The sequence below is a fragment of the Stigmatopora argus genome, chromosome 5, assembly GCF_051989625.1.
Source record: "Stigmatopora argus isolate UIUO_Sarg chromosome 5, RoL_Sarg_1.0, whole genome shotgun sequence".
In the NCBI taxonomy this organism is placed as follows: Eukaryota; Metazoa; Chordata; class Actinopteri; order Syngnathiformes; family Syngnathidae; genus Stigmatopora; species Stigmatopora argus.
In genome coordinates, this window is record NC_135391.1 from 6,590,004 (window position 1) to 6,614,833 (window position 24,830).

General features: G+C 37.7%; 1 protein-coding gene across 3 annotated transcripts in view; it reads right to left on the reverse strand.

The window, feature by feature from the left end:
* Positions 1-709: 709 nt before the first annotated feature.
* unc5db (unc-5 netrin receptor Db) overlaps positions 710-24,830 on the reverse strand; it is an 83,147-nt gene continuing 59,026 nt past the window's right edge. For 2 of the 3 annotated variants that reach the window (XM_077600694.1, XM_077600693.1), the window contains exons 12-17: positions 19,160-19,331; positions 13,177-13,404; positions 10,521-10,670; positions 7,739-7,903; positions 6,681-6,859; positions 3,967-4,463 (exon numbers count right to left, since the gene is read on the reverse strand). In XM_077600694.1, coding sequence (XP_077456820.1) covers positions 4,250-4,463; positions 6,681-6,859; positions 7,739-7,903; positions 10,521-10,670; positions 13,177-13,404; positions 19,160-19,331 — 1,108 coding nt within the window. In that variant the 3' untranslated portion in view covers positions 3,967-4,249. Of the gene's footprint in view, positions 2,365-3,966; positions 4,464-6,680; positions 6,860-7,738; positions 7,904-10,520; positions 10,671-13,176; positions 13,405-19,159; positions 19,332-24,830 lie in introns of those variants that run through there. The other variant, XR_013300272.1, reaches the window with a different exon arrangement.

Sequence of the window (24,830 nt, forward strand, 5' to 3'; positions counted from 1 at the left end):
TTAAAAGTGTGGTATGTTGTAAACATGAATATACAAGTGTATCGTAAAGAACCAGGCTGGACCAATGGGACTGAAGGTATTCACACACTGTTTGGTAACTTGAGACAATATGTACAAGGGAATACATTTATGAAAATATCATAATGGCACTGCCGTTAATTAATCTTTCGATCCATGCTGCACCACTGCATCTTTTCCTGTTTTCATTTTTTTCCTTGCACAGTTTACTCATGGGCAAGTGGAACCAGTGTTTTAATGTGATAAGGCAAGTGGTATGACTGAAAACTGTAACTCAATGGACAAACAAAGTCAATTTCTAAGTAGATTTTCAACTATTGTGCTCATCTGTTGGACCATCATATTTGTATTCTGTTAAATCATGTATTTATGAAAAAGACAACGTGCAAACAGGATAGTGATACATAAAAAGAAAAGTTATATTATTATATGAATGGCTGATGGGAAATTTCTGTAATGTGCTGGTTTTATTCTTTGATGAAATTTGACACCTTCTTGCTTGGGTCTGTTGTGGTTCCTGCCACCTAGACACATCATATTAGTGGAAAATATTAAATATTCCTAGAAGTACATGTCCTATGAAGATAGAATGTAAATGGCATTTTATTCAATAGACTTGAACCTTAAAATATAGAGATGAACTACACGGGACTCTACATATTTTAATACGTAGACAAGAAAACAAATCTGATCAGTTTTATTTATTTTACATTTATTTCCAAAAGGTGCCATATACATTTGCAAATCCTACTGTACAGAAAACATCCAAAATGTCCATAATTCAAGATCCAATATACCACAAAGCTGCCCAGGCATTACCAAACTTTCGATGTTCAGCACTAGAAAAGCTCTGTAGCCTATTCACTGTTATAGTTTAAATACATTTGAACTAAGACCTTTAAATGTTTATCAGCGTAATTTTTCCCCCCTCATTCCCATGTGAACTTTACGACATTCACCATTTACAGTAGTTTAAACAAGGCACAAGAATAGTGATATGAAGCCACAGGCCATGCGTGCAGCAAAAAAAATAGAAAATAAATAAATACATTTAAAAAAATATGACAGAAAGACCTACTTTGGTCAAAGGAAATCATTTTCACAACTTCAAATGTTTGCTTCGTAAACAGGCTTAAGTCTTAGTACAAAGCATTATACGGATATAGTGAGGACACATGATTTTGCATGTTCGATTTCACATTTAATAAACCAAAAAAGACTCAGTTGACATAGGAAACACATTTTAAATCAAATTAAATGCAGAGGAACACAGGCTGGATGCTCTCAGTGCAACATACGCCACCGATTTTTCCCCTCATTTTGGCAGTTTTTAGTTGAGGCAAATAAAAGTATTTTTCCCACAGTCACAGACATTACAAAGTGGTTAAAATAATTAAAATAAAATAATTGTTTTTTTATTGGAAATGCGTATGAAGATGAATGAACCTCTCCCGGGAGAGTCATTATTCATACAAAGCATTCTATTAGAAGTCACACCATGATAAACCACTGAAAAAAACCTAAGAAAAATATTTAATATTCTTAAAAATACCCACCAAAATATCACTCATAAGTTGGCTTACATGTTAAGGGCAAATTCTTGCAAGTGTCAACAAATATTTGACATATCTTATGTTTAAAGCTAACTTCTAAATGATGCTTGTTACAACACACCACATAATTGTTAGAGCACCCCCCCACCCCCCAAAAAACTGTTTTAGCTCACATATTTGTCAATTGTGAGCAAAATCAAAACAATGTATCTTATAAATTGACTTAAATGTGTTCATCTTAATTGTGCCTGCATATTTTCAGATAGTCACAAGTACAGTGATTGTTTTAATTTCTTGACATTCAATATTTTTCATAGCTCTGAAAGGAATTTGTTTTTATGTATTGTAAATTTGAGACAACGGCACATTACGTATTCTACCCCAATGCAGTAATGTTGCATGGGTTAACATTCAAGTAAGGCATTCCCTGTGCAATCTGGAAATATTTAAATTATTTTACTAATCAATTTTAGGCAGCCAGGCGGGTGAGTGGTTAGCGCATCGGCCTCACAATGGGGGACCATGGTTCAAATCCAGGTCAGTCCACCTGTGTGGAGTTTGCATGTTCTCCCTGGCCTTTGTGGGTTTTCTCCAGGTATTCCGGTTTCCTCCCACATTCCAAATACATACATGGTAGGCTGATTTGGACACTCTAAATTGCCCGTAGGTATGAGTGTCAACGTGAATAGTTGTTTGGCTCCTTGTGCCCTGTGATTGGCTGGCCACCAATTCAGGGTGTCCCCCGCCTCTGGCACGAAGTCATCTGAGATAGGGTCCCGCACCACCCGCGACCCTAGTGAGGATAAAGTGGATCAGAAAATGAAATGAGATGAGAGAAAATGAGATGAGATAATCAATTTTAGGAAAATATGTTAATTGTTGTGATTTACTTTCCTTCCTCTAGGGAGCATTACTTTGGTTTGACTAATGTATCATAAAAGTAACTCAATGTTGAAGATACTAAAATCAAAGCAATGTCAAAATACATGATCAAGATATTTTACTTAAAATTTTGGAAACATTCTGAATAAATGTACAATGCACTTTTTCAGGAATGTGACCTTTTGACTCTGAGGTCAGAGGTGATGCAAAAAGTTATTGATGTCAAAGTTTATGGGTCATCCTTTTATGATTTCCTTTCGTTCACACGGGTGGGGGTGAGTGTTTTATTACACTATCCTGGATCTGGAGCATGTCACAGGTGTATATTTTAAGGGGTGATGTTTATGTAAAAAGTTATAGAGAGGGTTAGGGGTCACGTGTTTATCGGGTCCATCCGATAAACATGGTTGTTCGTCTCCTTGTGCCTTGTGATCGGCTGGCCCCTGAATCGGCTGGGATTGGCTCCAGCACCCCCCGCGACCCTAATGAGGATAAAGCGGTTCAGAAAATGAGATGAGACATCTATCAACACAATCAGCACACACCAGATCAGATGATAAACCAGGAACCCCCACCCTTGAGACCAAATGTACCCTGGTAAGCAACTGCAGCAGAACTCTGACATCAAAAACTTTTTACCTAAACACCCGCCCTTAAATATACATCTTTGACAGCTAGATGATCAAGCAACACACTCCAGATCCAGGACGGGGTAATAAAACACCCCTCCCCCACCCTTTGGGGTAATAAAAAACACATCCCCTTCACCCAAGAAATCGGATGTACCTCGATAAACATCTGACCCCCTAACCCCCTCTATAACTTTGTACATAAACATCATCTCTTAAAATAAACACCTTTATACACCTTTGACAGCTAGATCAAAAAGTGACATGCTCGAGATCCAGGATGATGTAATAAAACACCCCCACCCGTGTGACCGGAAGGAACTCATTAAAAAATGACCCATAAACGTTGACATCAATAACTTTTTACATCACCTCTGACCTCAGGGTCAAAAGGTTTCTGAAAAAAGTGCATTGTACATTTATTATTCTGCTCATCCAGTTGAAAAGGAGCTAGAATTTCATTAGATGAGCTCACGCGGAGTCAACATGACAGCTCTTACTAGTGTAACTCTTTGATAAACCACAGTCATACAACCCCCTGACAGCTTTAGGAAATTAACTCCCATTTCTGTCAAGGAAAAAACAACAACTGTTATCAGCTGTAAAACAGCAGTACTATAGCATCATCATCCCAATAGATTCTGACCATATGCGCCAATCACTCTGCGAACAGGTTATTGTAGGGCAGAATTTTAGGATACAATATTAATAGTAGATACTGTATAACTATGTTTTCAGAGATGTATACAGCCTAATCCCTTGCATTTTCACAAATACAACATTAACATAAACAATTAGCGTTTTCTCCCATTACTGCCATCCACAGGAGACGGTGGATTCTCTCTTGGTCTCATGCCATTTCAGAAACTACCATACACAATATATTCCCCAAACACCAATTTACTATGATGAGGTACAGACAAAGACAATTAAATTAGAAACAAAGAAAAAAACTAAAATTAAGAAGCTGATAAGGGGTCTGTCGTTGAAGACGAGAAATTACAGAAGTAGAAGAATCCACAGTGGGCAAAGCTTAACTTCTCCCTTTTGGGATGGTTTTGTCTATACGTATTATAAATTCGCAGCAGACCAACACAACCTGCATGATGTTCTTCTCTCCGCCTGGATATCATGGCATGGACAGATCTTCCATACGAGTGCGCCTATTCATCTCAGACTGCATGCATGTATTTCATTCAAGTCAGTCTCCTGCTCTTCCCGCTCTTCCTGGTCCTCAGGAGAACTTTTGGGGTGAATCTTGCCAATTTCCTCAAGTGCACTGGCAAGAGAGTCAAGGTCAGCAGTGTCCTGGTGGCGAGCCTCCCATAGGCACAGTATGATGGCTGAGGGACTCTGCTGCTTTGCAAAATAACCAAGGTTTCTGTGAAGGTACAGAAATAAAAAATAGAATATAATTTAATCCACACCGATATGAAAATATGTGCCTAAATAAATATGGAACAAAATATTGGACAATCCACACACTGAAATTAAAATGGAAGAAAAAAAAAAGGAGTTTCCTAGTGTCGTTTTTCCACTGCTATATATATCCTCATTTGATTTCTTCCTATTTATTGGGTATGACAGAATGCTGCAGTGGTGCCGATCCCATATCATCCTCATTATTCATGCTAATATTTTATGGCTTGATAGTGATAGGACAGATACTTTCATGGCTTTGTTTGTACACTTGGCATGTATTTTCTGCAGTGTAGCAACTGGCAGAAAGAGCAGGCATTCTCTCCCTGCTCTGGCAGATGAGGTGCACATTTATTGATTAGCTGCCCAATCTTATAACGCACGGTTGTGTTGCAGTGTGTTTAAAAAGTAAGTATAAAGCACAAAAGCCGCACGTGCAAATGAATTAGGAATGCGGCAATTCAATGTCAAGCTTAGTTCTTAGAAACAAAGTCTATAGTACAGCAAACTCAATTATTCCAACATATATTAAATAAATAATTGTAAAGAAAATGACTACATTTTTTTTCTCCAATTTCTGATTGATTGAATTAAATACCAGAGTTTATACGTCAGTCAGTCTATATGTTGCTGGTCTCTCTCTATTCGAAATCTCATAGTTTCTTCCGGCAGTGAAGCCTCAAAGCTTCAGATCAATTTTGATACAAAAAGAAAGAAAGCCCCAATGCCCCAGAAGGCTAAATTCACACGCTACATCACTCATGAGATCATGAGAAGCTGTGCTAAAAGTTGTTGGTTGAGACCTCTAAGGATCAGACTTTTCAGGGAAACAACATCATTTAAAAGCCCCCTCCAGTCAAAATGGTCAATTCCAATATACAAGCCCAAATGCTCCACAGTCATGTGATTTTTTCTTTTTTTGATTTGTTGGGTATACATGAATGTACTGGAACCAGGATGTATGTTGTAATAGAGATGCATAGCAAATAATTACAGCTAAATATGAGTCTGAAGGATCACTTTCAATCTTCTGGATCGTAAAAAAAATTAAACAAAAGCATATTCCAGAATATCCCAAATATCTTTATAAAAATTCATTCCAAATAACCCAGACTTGTACTACTGTATAATAGTTAAACGAACAAAAAAGGTGTACCTTTCATAAAGCATGACAATCCGATTGACACGTGTTAAAAAACATAACCAAGAATGTTGGTTACATCCCAAAAAGATAACTCAAAAGGAGGCTTAAAGCTGCTTAGCTTTCATAGTCTTAGCCCAAGAAAAATTTCAATGAGCTTGTTGCCATGCCAATGAGTTTGTCATGTGGAGATGGCCCAGTGGGGGTCAGTGTTTCACTGCAGCTTTTTAGAACTCTCCAGGGACAATGGCATTGAGTAACTTAAAAGGCTGCAGCTTTTGGTTTGATCAGGTGAGATCCAAAGCCACCACCAAATGCTCAGAAGAAACCTTATCGAGATCATTTGGAAGCCCAAAGGACTCCAAGATAGCAAACCCTCACAAACTATCCGCTGAGCAGATTATAGCCACCATAATCCAAAACCCTGCCAAAAACATTTAGTATCTAAATGACCATCACGGCGAGGGCTCCCCCATCTATTTCTGTACTCTTTAATTACCCTTACTTGATACTTCACCAGGGAAACATATTGTAAAATTAAATATTTTGTTTTTTTTCCCCACAACGGTAACATTTAGGATGCTAGTTAGTCATTATGCATTAATATAATAATTTCTTAATATTGTTAATAGACTTTGCATCATTGGTACAAATTTATTGAAAGTGAAACTGGATTTTTGGAGTTAATTAATTTTGGATATAATTCGTATGGTGGCCTTTGTGTTGTCTCATCAAAAAAGATCCATGAATTTATTCCCTTTTAATTTATCCTTTCATTTGGGCTCGAAACTATTGTAGCTGACTTTTTGATTCAACTCTGACTATTGACACAAATGGTTCTATTTGATTTAAATTTTTCATTATGGCATTTGATTATTTTGCTTTGACTTCATTTAGTTCTGATTAGTTTTTGAAAATCACTTTAAATTTCATTTTAGTTACCTTTTAATTGCTTTTATATTAAAAACACAGCATAACAACTGTGCCAGAATCTCAGAAAAAAAGGGCATTCAAATGCAAGAGAGGCTCGTGGCTCACCGATCTAAGTGAAGTTTGTGGGCTAAGAGTTGCCAGTCCTTGCCCTTGGCGTTGGCAGTGTCGAAGGTGGCACAAATCCTCCGGCGGATGGATAAGGGGATTTTAAAAGCCTTGGGTCCTGTCTGTGAGGTGACGGTGCAGTCTGTCTGCATGAAAATTGGAACCGATTCCTTTTCAGTCTGTACAAAAAAAAGGTTCAAACAGGTTTAAACAACAACACAAACAGGTGTGTCATTTATACATTATATTATATACACATATTCCTGCTATTTCTACTTCTTTATATGTGAAAACAAAAGTCAAAATGATCCCTTTCATCAAACAGAGCTGCAACAACATTTATAAACACTAAACCGACCATGTAAATCAATTACTCTCCTAGTCTGGAAAAAAAAACCCATATATTTTGGTTGAGAATTGGAATCGTGGGAGTAAAGTCTCTTTTGGATACAGTAAACACACATAGCAAGGGAGTTCGACATGTAATTGACTGTAATTAACATTCCCATTAAGGCGAGTAGCTCTATCACTGCTTTGAGCATTATATTAATACTTATATAGTGTTGACAATACCGACAAGCCCTGTAGACAGGAAGATGAACGCTTAGGAAGGCAAGATAAGCATGCAAGTGACCGTGTATAAAAAAGCAGACAAGTATCCCTCTTTTCAGCCAAAACAGCCACTTGTCAAGGTGCTCTTGACTAAGGATTTCAAACTCCAAGCTGCTCCAGCAAAACTGCTCTGCTCATGACAGAAGACTCTTGTTACTCCGAAAAGCTCCCAGGTGCTCACATGCATGTGTAGTAAATCATTTTCTAGACAAAGTGTCTCCCTGAATAAAGATTAGTAAATGTTTTGACTGCTATTATGCGTTTACTTTACAATTTGGGGGAGGAAAATTATAGTGATGTGTTCAATCTATTAACACAATCGTTGCTCAGGAGGGCTGGCCCTGCTGACAGTGGACACACTGCAGGAAGGTTACACAAAGGTTGAGCAAAAAAAAAAGGAAGGAGAGCGTCCCATCAGTCTCCCACACGCAACCCAAGTGGCTGACCTTGCCAACAGCTGTGTAAACCTGCAGAATCTCTTCATGGCCTTTGACCTGCCGTACGCTGATTTTGCAGGAGAGTTGGGTGGTGGCTGGGCTGTATCTCTCCAGAGAAAAGGCACAGTGCAGAGGCTGCTGGTTGCTGCACCACACTTGGGGAAATGAGAATTCCTGTAGGAAACAGTGACATAGCACATTACAGTGGCTCGGGAAAAAAATATGACTCAGCTATCAGAGGCCAGAAGTACCCACGCTTACTATATCAGCACAAAAAACCTACAAAACAAACAGAGAAATATGAGTTGTCCGAAAATGTTTCAATATATTTGTACATTTAATCATTTGATTAGAAAAATAAAAAAAGGTTGACTGAATTGCTCTACAGTTCAGTATTAAATGTCAACTCCTTATGTTGAGTTTCATGCTCTCTCTGTGCTTCCTCCCACATTGTACTCCTGACCTAATGAGGACATGTGGTATAGAAAATAATGAAAGGATGATAACATAGGGCAGGGGTGTCAGACTCTGGTTGGTTCGCGGGCCGCTTTAACGTCAACTTGATTTCACGTGAGCCGGACCATTTTAAACATATTTAGATTTAAAAAAAAAAATGGATTAAAAGAACTGGATTAAAAGCCCTGTATATTCATTTTTTATAGATTTAAAACAATGTTTATTTTAACTTTTTTTTAACTATATTTTTAGATTTTACAAAATGATTTTTGAACTAAAAACACAGAAAAACATAATAAAAAATTACAATTATTGATTTAAAAGGGGGGAAAAAATCAGGAAATTTAATATACATCTAAACTCTTCATTTTAATTTGATCCTAAAAGAGAAAGTCGGCACTCATGATTTACTTTCCCGGGCCACACAAAATGATGCGGCGGGCCAGATTTGGCCCCCGGGCCGCCACTTTTACAGATGTGACATAGGGGATCATCTAAAAAAAGGTTCCAATATTGTACAGCTTGATATATATCTAGTTTTATAATATATCTGTCTTGTATTACACCAGTTTCATCTCAGTTGTATCAACCTCCAGGTTAATATTCAAGCCTGCCACCATACTAGTAACAAGCCGTTCAGAGGGTTCCCCCGTACCCACTAATTGTTAATAAGTGATGTGCTGGATCAATGTTACTGTCATATTTCCCACTGATCTAAAGAATATTTTGGATTAACAGGTTATCCTTATGTTTTACTTCCTATTGAAACATTCGAGTTGTGCACTTAGAGTGAGAGTCCTCAGCCATTTTGTTTGTCTGAGGCTGCCGCTGTCCTGTCCACTCACGACAAACTGCCTGCTAACTCCACTAGGCTTCTCTGCCAGCTTTCCCTGATAAAACCAAATTTATCCATTGACGGTCATCTGTCTAATTTTTCCTAGTCATACAGAGTAAATGCTTCCAATGACCGGAACCGGAGAACAAAAAAACGAAACAAACAGAAAGCCGATAGCTTCAGCCGCTTCGTGTACACGTGCCATTTTGTCCAGTTTTACACCAGTGTTGAAAGATTAATTTAATCTCTTTAGTTTCTGAAGACCCAGCACATCTTTTGAATGTCTTTGACCTTTTCTGCATTCCATTGCTGCCAAATCTGCATATTAATATGTGACCTGTCAGTGTTTTTTATTTTTTTTTAAAGTGGTGACCTCTCTTCCTGCTGAAGACCTGACCCTTGTGATTTTGATCTCGACTACATGGCACAGCACAAATGAGAAAATAATAGTCAGAGAGAATTAGGGATGCGGAGGGGGTGTAGTGACATAATGGCGAAAAGCTTGGAAGCTCTTTAGCACTGAAAGCTGACTTGATGTATGCTACAATGCTCGGCTATTATTCTACACCTGCTCCACCTAACCGAGGCGTGCCTGCTGTCCCGAGGCACCCATAAATAAGGCTGTTGAGAAGGTGGATGACTTTGAGGAGCGGAGATTTTGCCCTGCATTCACCGTACAGTCAGGACACAGCTCAGTAGCGCAGGAAATTTCCTCCACGAGTTAAAAAAAAAAGTTATAAATAAAACATTAGTGATCGACTGCATCATTCTGTCTGACTTATTACATAGAACGTTTCTGTTCCTGAAAAAGGAAAGGAAGGTTGGAGCAAGCTTCAATCACATTTCTTGACAAATTTCTTTTAAATGCTACCAAAATATACATCTCTTTGCTATATATGTCTATAGTAGAACCGGCCAGCAAAAAAAAAATGCAAAATCCAGATTTGGTAGTGCCGTGCTAAAGGGCACATCAACAGAAGTCAGGGCTCCATGCCGCATTTGTCCACAAACAAATTGCAAAGATGTTAGTCTTTTAACGACCGTTAGTTGTTTAAACATCCTGTCGATGTTGCCAAGTCTTTATCTTGCCCAGTTTTGTTTCCTAGTTTGCTTTCTTTGATCGTATTGACTGTGATTACATTCAGGCCGAGGTTGCACACTAGGAACTGCTGAGAAAATTGCTGATAAAAAGATGAGACTGAGTGAGTATGTGTATAAAAGCAATCGTTTCTTCATGGTCAGACCACTGCGGCGAGGGACTTCATCTAAGGTGTCTTTTTACATTCAAATAAGCAAATGATCATTTCCGCCACTTGACAATACATAAAAACTGAATTAGATGGATCAGATCACCACAAGCCAATGTAATACCCCACAAAATAACCAGACTTGTATAGGTTTATAATAAACTATTGTGCATAGTAGTAGAAATAAAAAAGGGACCTGGGCACTCATTTAGCAATTTTATGAATACTAGTTAGAAATTAAACCAAGCTTTACCTGGCAGGTGGTAAAGGGTTTGATGCTCCAAAGGAATTGGGGCACATCTTGGATAGACACCTGTAGGTTGAAGGTGTTGGCTCGAAAAGGCAACATCTTTGGCTCCTCGAGGAGCTGACCCCCTCTACCCTTCTCTGCTGCCACCACTCCCTGTGTGAAAAAATAGTAGGAGAGTAAGATGAAAAGCCTTATAATCAAAAGCCTTGAAGAAAATAGTTGATATTTCTGCATACCAAGGCAAGCACCTGTTGCAATATTTTTGTCCTTCCCAAATCTAAATGTTAAAATGTTTGCAAAGAAGTGAATGACTTGTTTCCACTTTAACAAAGCCTCCTCCTGTGCTTCCATTACCATCACATTTTCAAGATTCCACATGGCAGTATGAAAAAAAACAACAATTTGAATCATGTTCGTGTGTGTGCATGTGCGTGTGTCAGTGATAAACGTCTTTCTCCCAAATTGAATTTGTGATGATGAAAGAGCACTTGTGTTGTTGCTTGCAGGTGATTGTTTGTCATCACTGTTGAGTTTCCCAGTGGGATGGTATTACGTCTGGCCTGTCTCTCTTAGTGCATCCTAATCATTGCAAGTGTAGCTGATTTAAGGTCACTCGGATTGAAAGTAACACACACAATGGGATATCCATGTGTACCTATTTGTTTTAAGTAATGTGCTTGGCCAAATTGTATTTTGAAATTTCACTGTGCATGAAAATACATGTTGACAAATGTGATTTGGAACTGAAGAGTGACTGGGAGCAACCTGAAATATAGGTGGTCTCATCCTTCATTTCTATCTGGATTTAAGAATGGTCATGACACATTTTCCATATTATGTCTTGCTGCATACTTTGTGTGTTGACTTATTTGAACAGATCTAACAATGTCAAGGTGACACAAATGAAATGTAGAGTTCACAGCCCCTCATCTGCGCTTGGGAAAGTCCCTTGACTCCTACAATGTAGATCACGTTGATTATTCTATTTCTCATGGCTGCACAAAGAATGGAAATGCTAAAGATGGCTTTAATTCTCCTTACACACTACATTGACTGACTAGGAATGTGTCCAGTTTATTGACCGCTACAAAAGACAAATGTTTAATCTCACTGGCACACAATTATTGGAGAAAAAGATACCAACAGTATATTTTGAGATAATGATTACTTGACCACTGGTGTCATTTTGTTGACTATGCACTACAGCAGCCCATTCAGCAGGATACACTGCTTTGTACAGCTCCATGGTATATTTCAAAGCAGTTTTTTTTTTTTTTTAAATTCAATAAAAGCAAAGCGTAACCCAACATATCTTGCAAAAGAAAAAAATTACAAGGACGTTAAGCATTCTGGTTTGTGTGACATATTTATAGTTTTGTGAAGCCGGGTTTTTACAAATGTTCTCTGAAATGTGATTAAACATAGTTTAAGAAAAAAAAACAGCAATTAAACTGTCCTTTGTCTGGTAATTGGGCTTTTTTGATTTATCATCCAACAGCATTCCACTTTTTTTTCCTGACAGATACTTCATAAAACTTAATTCTAAAGAGGAGGTACTCAATTATGATATGAACTGCATTAACCTTAGTTCATCACATACTTAGACACAGGTCTTTTTGTTGAATGAAGCATCATGCAGAACACACAACAAAGATGTAGTGTGAGCAGACAAGACCCCAAGAATTGGACACACGTCTGGCAAATGCTCAGAAGGCATGAAGCAAATTTCCAAAGCCAGCTGCTGCTCATATTTTTTATATGACAAAATGGTGGTCGCAGAGAAGATAACATCACAATACCGAGATCTCCAATTTAGTCGGGCCTCATAAGGGATCACAAGGAATCAGATTTCCCAGATGTTCACTTAAGGGATCTCAAAGTCTAAAACCCCTCTAATCTAGTTGACGAAAGACAAATCGACTCATGATGATAACAAAAGCGTATCGATTAACATTTGAGTGGCACTGATAAGAGCACTTTGTCGACATCATATTGTTGTACAATAAGTGAAACTATAATTTTTCTTGGTTTTCAACTTCTACTCACCAGGAAATCCAACAGTTATTCATGATCAGAAACTCTCAGATTGGCATAATCTGAGGTTGTTTTGAAATTGGGGGATTTGGATAGGCATACAATAGATTCCAGACAAAAATATATAGGAAGAGTGGGGATCGGGGGGCAGTATATGTTTTGCAAACAGATTGTAATGATGAACACACGCACACACATTTTTTTTTAATAATTGCTAATTATCAATAAAGACTTTCATATATGATGACTAGCTATAGAGCAGGGAATCGATTTGAAAAGTTAGTCCTAAAATATACAAGTTTGAGTCTTGGCATTTATGAGGGAAAATTCTCTAACAAATCTCTTGGTTTAATAACCGCTATATACACAGTGAATACATTAAAACATTACAATATTTCATCTCTTTTTATTACTATAGTAAAACACAACATGTCGCAATTGTCACTATATTCTATGAAAATGAAGAGAACATTAACATAAAAATGTTTTTATGAAAAGATTCTAACAAACTATCTAAAAAAAAAAAACAAAGCCAGGAGACAAATAGTAAATCTGAAGTTTTTGTTCTCTTTCACTTCTTTGTTTGATGGATAAGTACCGTTAGGATGAAATTGTGTTTCCCTACCTGAAAGGCATTTGGCGTATCATCCACGCAGTACACCCGCAGACTGTAGTTCATGGTAGTGCCCTCCATGCTCCCGAACACCGCTAGTTTCAACCTCTTGATGGCAGCCTGTGTCAGGGGCTCACCCACAAGGGCGTATGAACCTGGCTGGTCGAGCAGCAGGTGGCAGCTTGTCGAGTCCATTAGGCAGTAACAAGAAGTCGACTCATCCTCCACCATCATCACCTCCTACATCATAAAACAAAGGTGTAGATTTTAACCTATTGAACAAATGTCAGAATGTTCCCAGTGATAACTTCATAAAACTTTTTCATCCTATATAAAGCGCCATAAACTTAAATCATACTTTTAAAACTGTTGGAATCCTCGTTTAGTTTTACCTAGACATTCATGCTAAGATGATTGTGCCTTGAATTTCAATTTGTCCATCTAAATCAATCAATAATAATATTCAAGAAGTGTCAATTCTCCATACATTTACTGGGATTAATGTGGGAAAATAATTTAACAGTCCTAAAATTGTACTGGGATTTTTCATTCGAAAAATGAATTCATACATGTTTGTGGAGAACAGAACAGAATGAAAAGATCTGTTTATTAATTTTCGTAATGCTTTTCTTTTCGATAATTACTACATCTTCAGTAACACAGCAGGAATTATAATTGGACGATAAAAGCATTTTGCTCCAGTGCTAGAACTCACTTAAAGCCACAACATATAACGCACAGATCAATGTAGGTAAACGTGACCACAAAGCCAATTGAGCTTATATAATGTTGTGTTTTGAAATAAACACTGGTTACATTTGCATACACCCATGCTTGGACAAACACTACAAACAACCAGCTGCAGGGATGCACTGATGCCACTGCTATTACAACATTCAATGCCTCAATGTCAATTGTAACGACACATGCATAAAAAAAGATAGTCATTTTGTCATCAAGACTTATACCATACAGGTTGAAGAGAAAAAAAAAACTATAAAACATCCTATATGAAGAAATACATTGATATTTTTCTTCCCCAATGCTGACACTTGCTTTATAAAACACAGCTTACACACTTACATTGATCTTTTATTGAATTAAAAAAGCAAAACAACCTAAAATATTCATGGCAGGAGCCACATAGATGAATTGAATGCATTATGGATTGACTTATTTTTTTCACCACTGAAGAGGAACATAACACAGGTTTAAATATAACAATACATTCTACACACTAGGTGACAATTCTGTGGCAGACAAAAAATAATAATTCCCTCTGAAAGTAAAGATGTTGGCACATAGCAGAACACCAATACCAGATGGTCACACAAATATATAGTTATTATGATCAAAACACACTTCTTTTTATTCATGAAACAACATTCTAAGCGCTTCATTTTGTTCCAACTGAAGAAAAATTGTTTACACCTGGCTTACCCCCTCATTTTCATTCTCACATTACCCAAATTCGGCATTTGTTTTCATGTGCACACTGCAAACAAATAAATGTCATGAGGTAAGACAGAAACAAACAAAAATCAAATGGTAATGAAAATAATTCACTACAAACAACAACAACAAAAATCTCATGCACATTTCAGAACAGCCTCTTATCATCCTCAAATCCTGACCATCAATAGATTTTTATAACACCCAAGTGTGGGGCAGTACAATGTAAAATATGTGTGATCATAAACATAACAGGTGCAGTGAGAAAAAAAACAATGTGCCCTAGGTTGATGCCGGAGAAGCAATATTTTCCTCTAATAAAATGATAAGAAGCAAGTAGCCATCCACAGTCTTACTAGCAGCCACAAATCGAACCAACAACCCGTACCTCTACTGCTCACTTGGTGCTGGCCACTGACCTGAGCTTGTTATCTAAAGAAGTGTTTTTTTACGAGGTGCTATTTTATCATGCACTTGATGTCATTAAAGTTTCCCCATTGACAAAACAACAAGACATAGAGTTGCATTATTAGTGTTAGTTTTATTATATCCCATAAAACAGTACCTAACAAATGAAATACGGTGCATTTGGTCAGCAGCTCATACATAGAGTAAACAGAAAAGCTTTTTCTTGCAAGAAACAAATAGTTCCGGTTAAGTTTACGGTAAACTTAACCGGAACTAACATAACATGTGCACAAGAGGAATCTGCTTTACATGAACATGAGTGAATCAAGTACGTAGTTACATTATTCAGACTCATTTTTTGTACCTTACCTTATCTTTCTCAGCAAAAACCAGAACTGTTAGAGATGTATAGGTAAACAGTTTACCTATACATCTCTAACACTTCTTAATATATTTTAGGTGAATTTTAAGAACTGTTAGAGATGTATAGGTAAACTGTTTACCTATACATCTCTAACAGTTCTTAAAATTCACCTAAAATATAATCATATTTTGCTATTTTCTTGGGCCAAAGTCGTACGAATTCTTGGCAAAATAACAAATGGAGACAACTTGGTTTTTGCTGAGAAAGATAAGGTAAGGTACAAAAAATGAATCTGAATAATGTAGCTACTTGATTCACTGATGTTCATGTAAAGCAGATTCCTCTTGTGCACATGTTATGTTAATTCCTTTCCAGCCTCCCTCATATACGCATTTTAACACACTGAAATATGAATGAATATTATGATAATGCTGCAGGAGCTCAGAGGTCCTCTGTGGGTACTGTGTAGTTTAACAAAGCATGAACTTGAATAGTACCAAGTATTTGTGGGTGTAATAGTCCTTTCTTTTCTTTCTCCTGTATTTCTATCTCTAGGGGATTATTACATTATAACAAATCAGAAAAATGTCATGATCTCTGTGCTGCCCACAATCAATATTAAGATAAAAGAGAATCTTGTATTCATTATTATTGTCTCTGTCGGACTTTTATTCTCTTTTCACTTTGCCATTTTGATTGTATTTGTTCTTCGCTAAAATGACGTTAAATATGGATGCTGTGGTCGTATCAAATTTACATGTTAAACCTGGGCACCTGAAGCTGAATTATGCCACCACAAATGATCTGGAAATGCAACTATACTACATGAGTCAGGGAAAAGTAAACCAGCAGATAATGTGAACCACTTAAACACTGTCATATTACCCGATTTCAGGGTAGTTGTGAAGAGGGCAATAAAAATTCCACACAGGCTAATGTTTCAACTGAAGCCCTGTGAGGCATCATACTAACCAGTCAGCCACTTTGCCGCCTTCATTGTATAAAGTCATAATAAGGTTCTGTGAATGTTTTTTCTTTTTTTTTTTCCCTCGCACAATCCTGCCTACTTATACTAAATCTATCTGACAATGTACTAATGCCTCCTGTTCAGTAAAACCGGATAAAACAATCAAAGCTAGAGGTGTCTTAAGACATTTACATTTGAGGATGATAGACAAAAGAGTTTCAACTGCTCTTAAACATTTCATGCAGCTTCCATCTCCTTTTTCAGAGAATAATAATGTGCCATAAAGAAAAGAAAACGGTGAGAGCAGCCTTGCTCTAAATAACAAGCTCTTTTAAGTGCTGACAACCACCACAACAGCCAAAGGCAAACCTGTGGTATTCATTATTCTGACCCGTGTGTGGCTTGCTAAAACTTTTTGTCCTATTTACATTTACATGAGTGTCTGACTGAATTTTTCTCCTCATTATTTTCATTCCATTCCATACTTGTCATCACACTTATGGTACCAACCAAAAACAAAATAGTCCATGGTGATAAAAGGACATAGTTTGTTATGATTTCGAATTAAATGTTATTATAGCTAATTGAAAACAAAGCAGAGAAGACTTAGAGCGCAGACCATTGCCTTAGTAGCCAATTCACCTTTTCCATTTCATATTATAAACACATACTGCACGTTTTATAATAATCATTGAAGCGGCCCTGCGATTCAGGGTGTCTCCAGCCTGGTGCCCATAGTTACTAGCTAAGCTCCAGCACGCCCACGACCCTAAGCGGTTTGGAAAACGAATGAATGTTATGTAACCTCAACCAGAAGCAGATAGCATATTTTTTTCCAACTATTAAAGTGATTCTGAGATTCTGTATACTGATTTCTGAGTTTGTCTATCTCATATATCAGCTAGGACCCATGCATTGCTTGTAGTCTGGGATAATATATTGCATGAAAACAAGGGCTGGGAGCACATAAACAACCCCAGTACTTTCTGCCTGCTTTGCCAACGTCTAAAATCATTGTGCAAGATCTTTCTTGATCCACAAATCAATATTTTCCTTGTCTAACAGACCCTTATGTGCTCTATTGTAATTCCCTCACCGTTACCCACACTGACTGACAGCAGCCATGCCTCTCCCAGCCTATTACTGGCTATAATGGTTTCTTTATTTTACTCCTGCTGCGGCATTACCTTTATGTGGTTTGATGTCACCCTCTAGACACAGAAAACATAAGGCAGGATAACTCTGCTCTCACACAAAGGTTCATCTTTATGTCTTGCACATAAATCATCAACTAGAGCTTTGATTGCATACAGCTCATAGTTCAGATCCCAAAAGTTGTTGGGTGAGAGGCTGGTTACACTTTACTGTCCTCGGTAGACAACTGTCAGGCTCCTAAGACAAACGGCCAATCACACTCACTATAGAACATTTATAGCCAGAAATTTTCTTTAAATCCCCCTATACAACGGTAAAAGAGTTATACTATGGGCAAATTATTTCTGTGGTATAAATGAAGGAATTGTGAACTGCACATGTTGCATGAAGCTTTGAACAAGCGAAGTTCAGATTAATGCTGTACATTTTTGTTACCTATGGAAAAAGAAAAAAACATCTAGAAAAGTGGACAGAAACATAAATGGCCCGACACATAGACAGACTCCCTTTATTAAGGCTGTGGGGGAATTTACTGTTGTGAAAGGTTTCCTGATTGTGTGGTGTGAAGACCAATATTTTCAACCCCTTTGGTCAATAGCTCAGCTATTGTACTTCCATAACTTTGAGCATGTTGCCTTGGAGCATTCATCTGAAAAACCCGCTATCACCTCAGGGGGTAGATTGGGCTACACTAAGCAACAACCTGGAGTCCTTTTCTTTGTAAAAAACAATTTAAATTTTTCTATTTGCCAGGAAGCTAGAGGCATTACCAGAAAAAAACATTCTTGTCCTAATAATTTAAGATAACGTAAAGTTATTAGGTTTGCAATCATTTGCTTACTTAGTCGAGAGGCGTACACGTAAGAAATTAATCATTTATAAGGCACCTGAGATCCAATGTTAATGGAACCAAAACGAGCTCTCGCTGCCTCTTTACTTGACAATATTCAATCATTAAATTAGTGTGTCAAAAAAACTCCAGACAGTTAGACAGTAGGACCCCTAACTACAAAAAAAGCCTTTTCCTCAAGCCTGACCTGAGTTACAATATAATATACAGTATGCAGACTTTACATGATGAGCAACATCTTTCGCATGAAAAAAACAAAAGAAAAAAACTAACAAAAAACAACCTTTAGTCAAGGTCGTGTGGGTGTTAGCTTATATGTCCTAAAAACTTTTAAAATATGCATACGGCTGTTAGAGATATTTTCTATAGTTGCAAGGGCTGCAAAAACAGATGGACTTCATTGTCTGAAATAAAGCCGAACAGATATCATTATGGCGAGGTGTGAAAACATCAGCAGCTGTTGCTTAATTTGTTTTTATTTCTTGTCAGCATAATTTCTTTGGTTCTCGGTGGGCGATGCAGGGACAAGGACGTGCAGTAGTAAAAAAAAAAGAAAATAAAGTGTTGTCTGGATGTATAGCGTGTATACGATAACATTGTTTTCAATGTCATTATTGTAACCTTTTGAATCTGACACTGTGTTTTATCCCTCCAAATAAAAGGTGCTGTTGTGACATTTCGTTGCAAAATAAAGAACACGCAGGGAAAAAGACAAAAGAGCCAAATGTAATTTCTGTGCCAGGGCAAAGATCTCAGAGCGCCATTGTTGATTCAACCAGTGTGTGCCTGCAGCTCTTACCTCCCATTTATTGCCCTGGGTTCTTCTCTTGAGCTGGATGTTCCAATTCTCCGAGTCCACCTCGGCACAGTGAGCCATGGTCATGGCCACTGGGCAGGACAGGTCCAGAACGGCAGGGCCATACATCACCTCAGGGCTCAGGAGGATTTCACAGTCTTCCAGTGTATTGAAACTAGACAGTAAAAAAAAAACACCAGCAGAGTATTCAAATGTTCATGAGTTTTGAGGCTTGATGACTTCAGTGGGTCAGTTATATGCAATTCATATTCGATGTTGCTTGTTAGATATTGCTGACTTTTAGATTTACCACACAAGATGACCACATAATCAGACTTTACTATTGCATTACGCTTGGAAAGACGTTGCCTGCAGCCAGAGTAGAGGATGCAATAAAAACATCCATGCCACGTTAGGCTCTAAAAGACATGCGTGCCCATCCTCCACCCAGGTCACTGTGACCTGAAGCGAAAGTGAAATTGACCGTACTATAGAGCTCCTGACATCTGCACAGCATGACAAGAGAGAATGCTGGCTTCTAGTTTTTTTTTCCTAATGGAATCATGGCTCACTGAAATATATATAAATAAGTCAGAGTATTCTCAATCAAATCTGTTCATAATCATAAGCAGATTTGTATAAAACAGACAAAAGCATCAAATTATCCGATGTCTGTAATAGTGTGATTAAAAGAAGTAACTTCATTAAAAAATGCTATTAAACTATCCGTTTATTCGTTAACTTGCTCAGCCTAGTGTTGTTAAATAATTTGCATTTTATTTGCTCTTTTAGAAACCGATCTGTTGAACACCCCTATGCTAACAAACAAAAAATAACATAGTAATGAGAGGAGCTTATGCAAACAGGTGGGCTGCAAACAAAGCATGCCTTCAGGCTTGACTCTTCGCAAGCACGAATGTTCACTCTCCAGTGTTTATTGCTGCGTAGCCAAGCTGCTCAATTTTTTCCTGCCCAGGTGAAAAAGTCATGGTGATCTGCTGGCAAGTTGTACTGTCTTCATTGAAGGAAGCTTAGAACCAAACTGGACTCTTAAGTCTCGGATATTTGTTTGGATTTTAAAAGAAACAAAAGTTATGGAGGGCGGCGCTGGTGGGGCGAGTGGTTAGCACGTCAGCCTTGCAGCTCTGGGGTCCTGGGTTCAAGCCCAGGTTGGTCCACCTGTGGGGAGTTTGCATGTTTTCCCCGGGCCTGCAGGGGTTTCCTCCGGGTACTCCGGTTTCCTCCCACATTCCAAAAATTGGTAGGCTGATTGGACACTCTAAATTGCCCCTCGGTATGGGTGTGAGTGTGCATGGTAGTCCTTTGTCTCCTTGTGCCCTGCGATTGGCTGGCCACCGATTCAGGTTGTCTCCCGCCTCTGGCCCGGAGACAGCTGGGATTGGCTCCAGCAACCCCCGCGACCCTAATGAGGATAAAGCGGTTCAGAAAATGAGATGAGAGACCGTTATGGAACTGTCAATATAGCATTCAAAGTTTAAATCAATTATTGCAGATCCAACAAGTAGATTGGTGTTGAAGAAAATTGAAACTGCCCATCAATAATAAATTGGATGGTCGAAATTGCTTTTTTTTTTCTTGAGCTGTTGAATTTAATTTTGATCAATTGAAATAAAAAGTATTTTCCTTTTCCTGCGAAACTCTTCCACCATAAAATGGTGGTTGATATGATTATCAATATTTTGCATATACTCATATATAAAGTATATTTCTAAATTGTAAATTGTAACCTAACAAAGAGTCCAACAGTACCAAAATTCCCTCCAACAATTTACTCCATATATCAAAGTCAGCTCAGGCCAAATTACCAAATATATTTCATACTTGCTGCATTATATTCTGAATAAGAAAATACAGCGAAGCAAGGCATAACTAGCAAAATTAAAAAATAAGTTAAACACCATTCTCTTGCGTCCAAGAGGTATGAATGCAATGATTTTTCAATCCAATCTCTGCCAATGACTATTTTTTCAAGCACACAAACGGAATGGTAAATTAATGTGAGAAATACCTTGCATGTCTACTACGAAATACATCAGAATTTCTTTTGAAACCAGCTTCAACATTTTCAACAGAGCCCCCAATGCCAAAGTCCCAGATCATTTCTACCAAGCTTTGCCAGACCTCTCCAATCACATGAAACGAAGGTGACAGCAGCTGAGACACAGAAAAATATTCACCGAGAAGACACATTGTACATACCACATACTGTGTAAGAAACCACTGTCACTGGTTATTTGCTTACCATAATTTGTTTTCTACATTCTTCAGTTTTCAAGTATTTCTAATATCTGTTAATCGGCAACTGCAAAAATTCTAAAATTTACATTTGGCAGTCTTCAAACCTTTTTGCGCTGCCACCCCATAATTTTCCCTAAGGCCTCTTTTCACCACAATCATTTTTCTCATTTCTATGAACAACATATTTTGATTACCCGATCCATTACCCAACAGTTGAGCCTAATTATAAAATTAATACAAACTCTAGGCAAGGAATATAACATACAAGTGGCTGTCATTGGCAAAATTAGTAATTACTACCTTTCATATACAAAACACTAAGTTAAATGTTTTCAAAGATACAAAAGTTTTTCCCTATACTTACTACTATTGAGATGCTCATTCAAACTCCTGAGATACTTTCAATGTTAAAAAGTGTACAGTTTATCGAACTAGTATTTTTAAAACGGTATTATTTGTGTATATCACCGTTTGAGCAGTGTTGTAACCTTCAATTATGTCCTTGGCAGACCCTCATGAGAATACTACTTGCCCCCTAAATAACTTGCTTCCTGTAGCGCACTTGTAATAATGCCCCAGGCTTGCTGTGTCTTTTCTCAAGTCCACTTGTCCTCTTGATGAAGGCCAGCTTATTGAGCTCTTAGATGAGCTGCATTATTGAAAGTGAACAGTGACTCAGTCTCCAGGGATCTGAGAGGTATGTTAAGAGTTAGACTAGGGCAGAAGAGGACACAGCAGATTCCATTAGCCTCATTTAAAATTTTGTGCAGTCCGCCCCACTTATTAGTCCTGTTTGCGTTGGTGTATTTTTAAGATGAATGCATCCCATCCACAAAGCTGCTAAATTAATCAAACAGACATCTTGAAGTGAAGCATTTAGACAACCCAATTAATAAAATACCCAGAATGTAGAATATCACATAAAACCAAACATGTTGATGACTGATATTTTAAGAGAAGGCGCAAAAAAAAACAATACTTGGAACATTAGCAAGAACCTTGGAAGCCAAGTTGTTATAATCTACTGCTTTCAGAAAACTTTACGAGGACTTCAAGTATCAACAGAATGAAGCCTTGGATACAATTTCTGGAAAGTACAGAGAATAGAAATTCAGGGACAAAGTTTTATGGATAGAGGAGATGAAGCTTCCTTTGGTTCCTTTGGATTGATCTTTGTAGATGCAACATGTGATGTCAAAAGCTATTTGAACCCCTAATACACAGGTTTGGAGGTTTTGGAGTGGCCTAGTAACAGTCTTGACTTGAATATCAATGGAAAACTGTGGTATGACCAAAATGAAGCCATTTATGCTCAAAGACTTTCTGAAATTAAACAATTCAACAAGTAAAAGTGGGCCAAAATATTTCAACAAAGATTTGAAAGCTGCATTCTAGTAATCTAAAACGATTTAAGGGGTAATAACCTTTTCCACACGCCACCAGATTCCGTGACATTTTGGTTTTCTTCCAAACTCTCCTTTTAAAAACCGTATTTTTATGCTCTCGACAATTTTGGTTTGATGTTAATATTGCTCCTCTTTAACATTTGGCTGCCATGGCACCAATGGATGTCTAGTTCATTTTTAACGGTGAACAATAATAATGGTGATGTTACGGTTACCTCTTAAATAAACTGTAACCAAATTGATTTAATTCTAAGTATGGATCAAATCTATATGAGCATAGCATGAATAGAACCATCAAGGGTAAAATTATTCTGGAAACATTTTAAAATCTAAATCCTCTGCATGTTAAATTGAATTTAAGGATACAGGGGGAAAAACAACAAATACAGCATGATTTCCTGAACAAGAAAAAAATTGCCCATTGTTCCTCTCAAAACAAGAACTTTCAGTTTAAGAGCGACTGAAGGACACCCACCAATTTGTATAAACGAACAAAAAACAAACACTGTCATTTACAAAAAATGTGTGAAAATGACAGTCTACGTTATGTTTGTCTACTCCGTAACCACAGTTGTAGCAAAAAATCTCAGCAACACAGTAGACTGTGGCGCGTTTGTTTATAGACCTATTTCAGTTGAACATGATATTTTGTTAGACCAAAAGGTAGGAAGATAAAAATACATAGAGCACTTTACGTGAAAAAAGAAATACTCACAGAAATCCTCTTCTGAAGCTCTTTCCTGGCCAGAACAAAGCGTTTTCTGCTTCAGTAGTTTGACAGATTTATTTTACAATACAATGCATTTATAAAACCTTGGCTGCAAGGGAAGTATGTCTGACCTAAGCAAAACTGCATCTTCAAAAGGTTTAGAACAGCCTTTGAAAAGCTTTGGGAATACTTTTTGGGGGAGAAAAAAAATGCCTTAATAGGAACCTGTCTATGTGGAGAAGTCAGTTGGGCAGAGATAGGAGTCCAACACAAAAGTGAAGCAATTCTCTCGAGGGGTTGCTTGGGAGAATATACAAACGTGATTGACAGCCGGTCAAATGAAAAGTCCAAAACAGACCACATGGACAGCTCCACTAAACATTTTTCTTCTCTTGCGGTGACAGGAAAATAAGCACGTCTAACGTGCGTTCAGGGCTGAAACAGAATATTGTTCATACGGGTGCCCAAAATATTTTGTGTCACAGAAGTGAAGAGGGAGCGACCAGATGCTACACTTTCATATCCACCTCATGGGATGTAAAAGCTCTACTACTCTGTGTACCATATATTTTAACCACAATGCCTTGAGGGGAAATATGCTGAGCTCGTATTGGATAACTTTATTCATCCCGTATTCGGGAAATTATGTGATTTTAGAGTGAATATTGACAAACCGCAAGTTTTTTTAAATTCAAAAAATTAATTTGGAGATAAAGTCAGTTGGGATAAGCTGCAGCACCCTGAAAATGGATGGAACTACATATTGACTGCGATTTGGCGGATCGAAGGTTTGATTTTGCTTCCTGAGAGTTCACTGGATGAATAAAAAAAACGCAATCGAGAAGTTTCACAAAAGCAGCCGGGATATCAATGTGTAAATCACCACCTGTGAAGGGCTTCGTCAAATATGTTTGCATATTCACACTCCTATAGGGAACGGGAGAGGAGGGAGGGTGGAGCGCTTGCTGGGTCCATCTGTCATGCACCCTTGCAGCCCATAAACACAGAAATGTGAGGCCTGCCAAGGGGAAGGTCAAACACTTTTCCATTTGAAGTGTTTACCCAAAATACCAGTAATATCACTAGTTATTGATACATGTCCAAAGTACTTTGGGCAGTTTCAGGCCAAATACAATGTTCTAAAACAAATCCATTCACACCCTCCACATCAGCATTGCACCTCATTCATGCATCTGATGATTTTTTTGTGACTAAATTTAAAGATGAGTGAATACATAAATACTTTATATGGGTGGCCAAAGAGCTTGAGGGATAAATGTTTGAAAATGATTGTATAGAC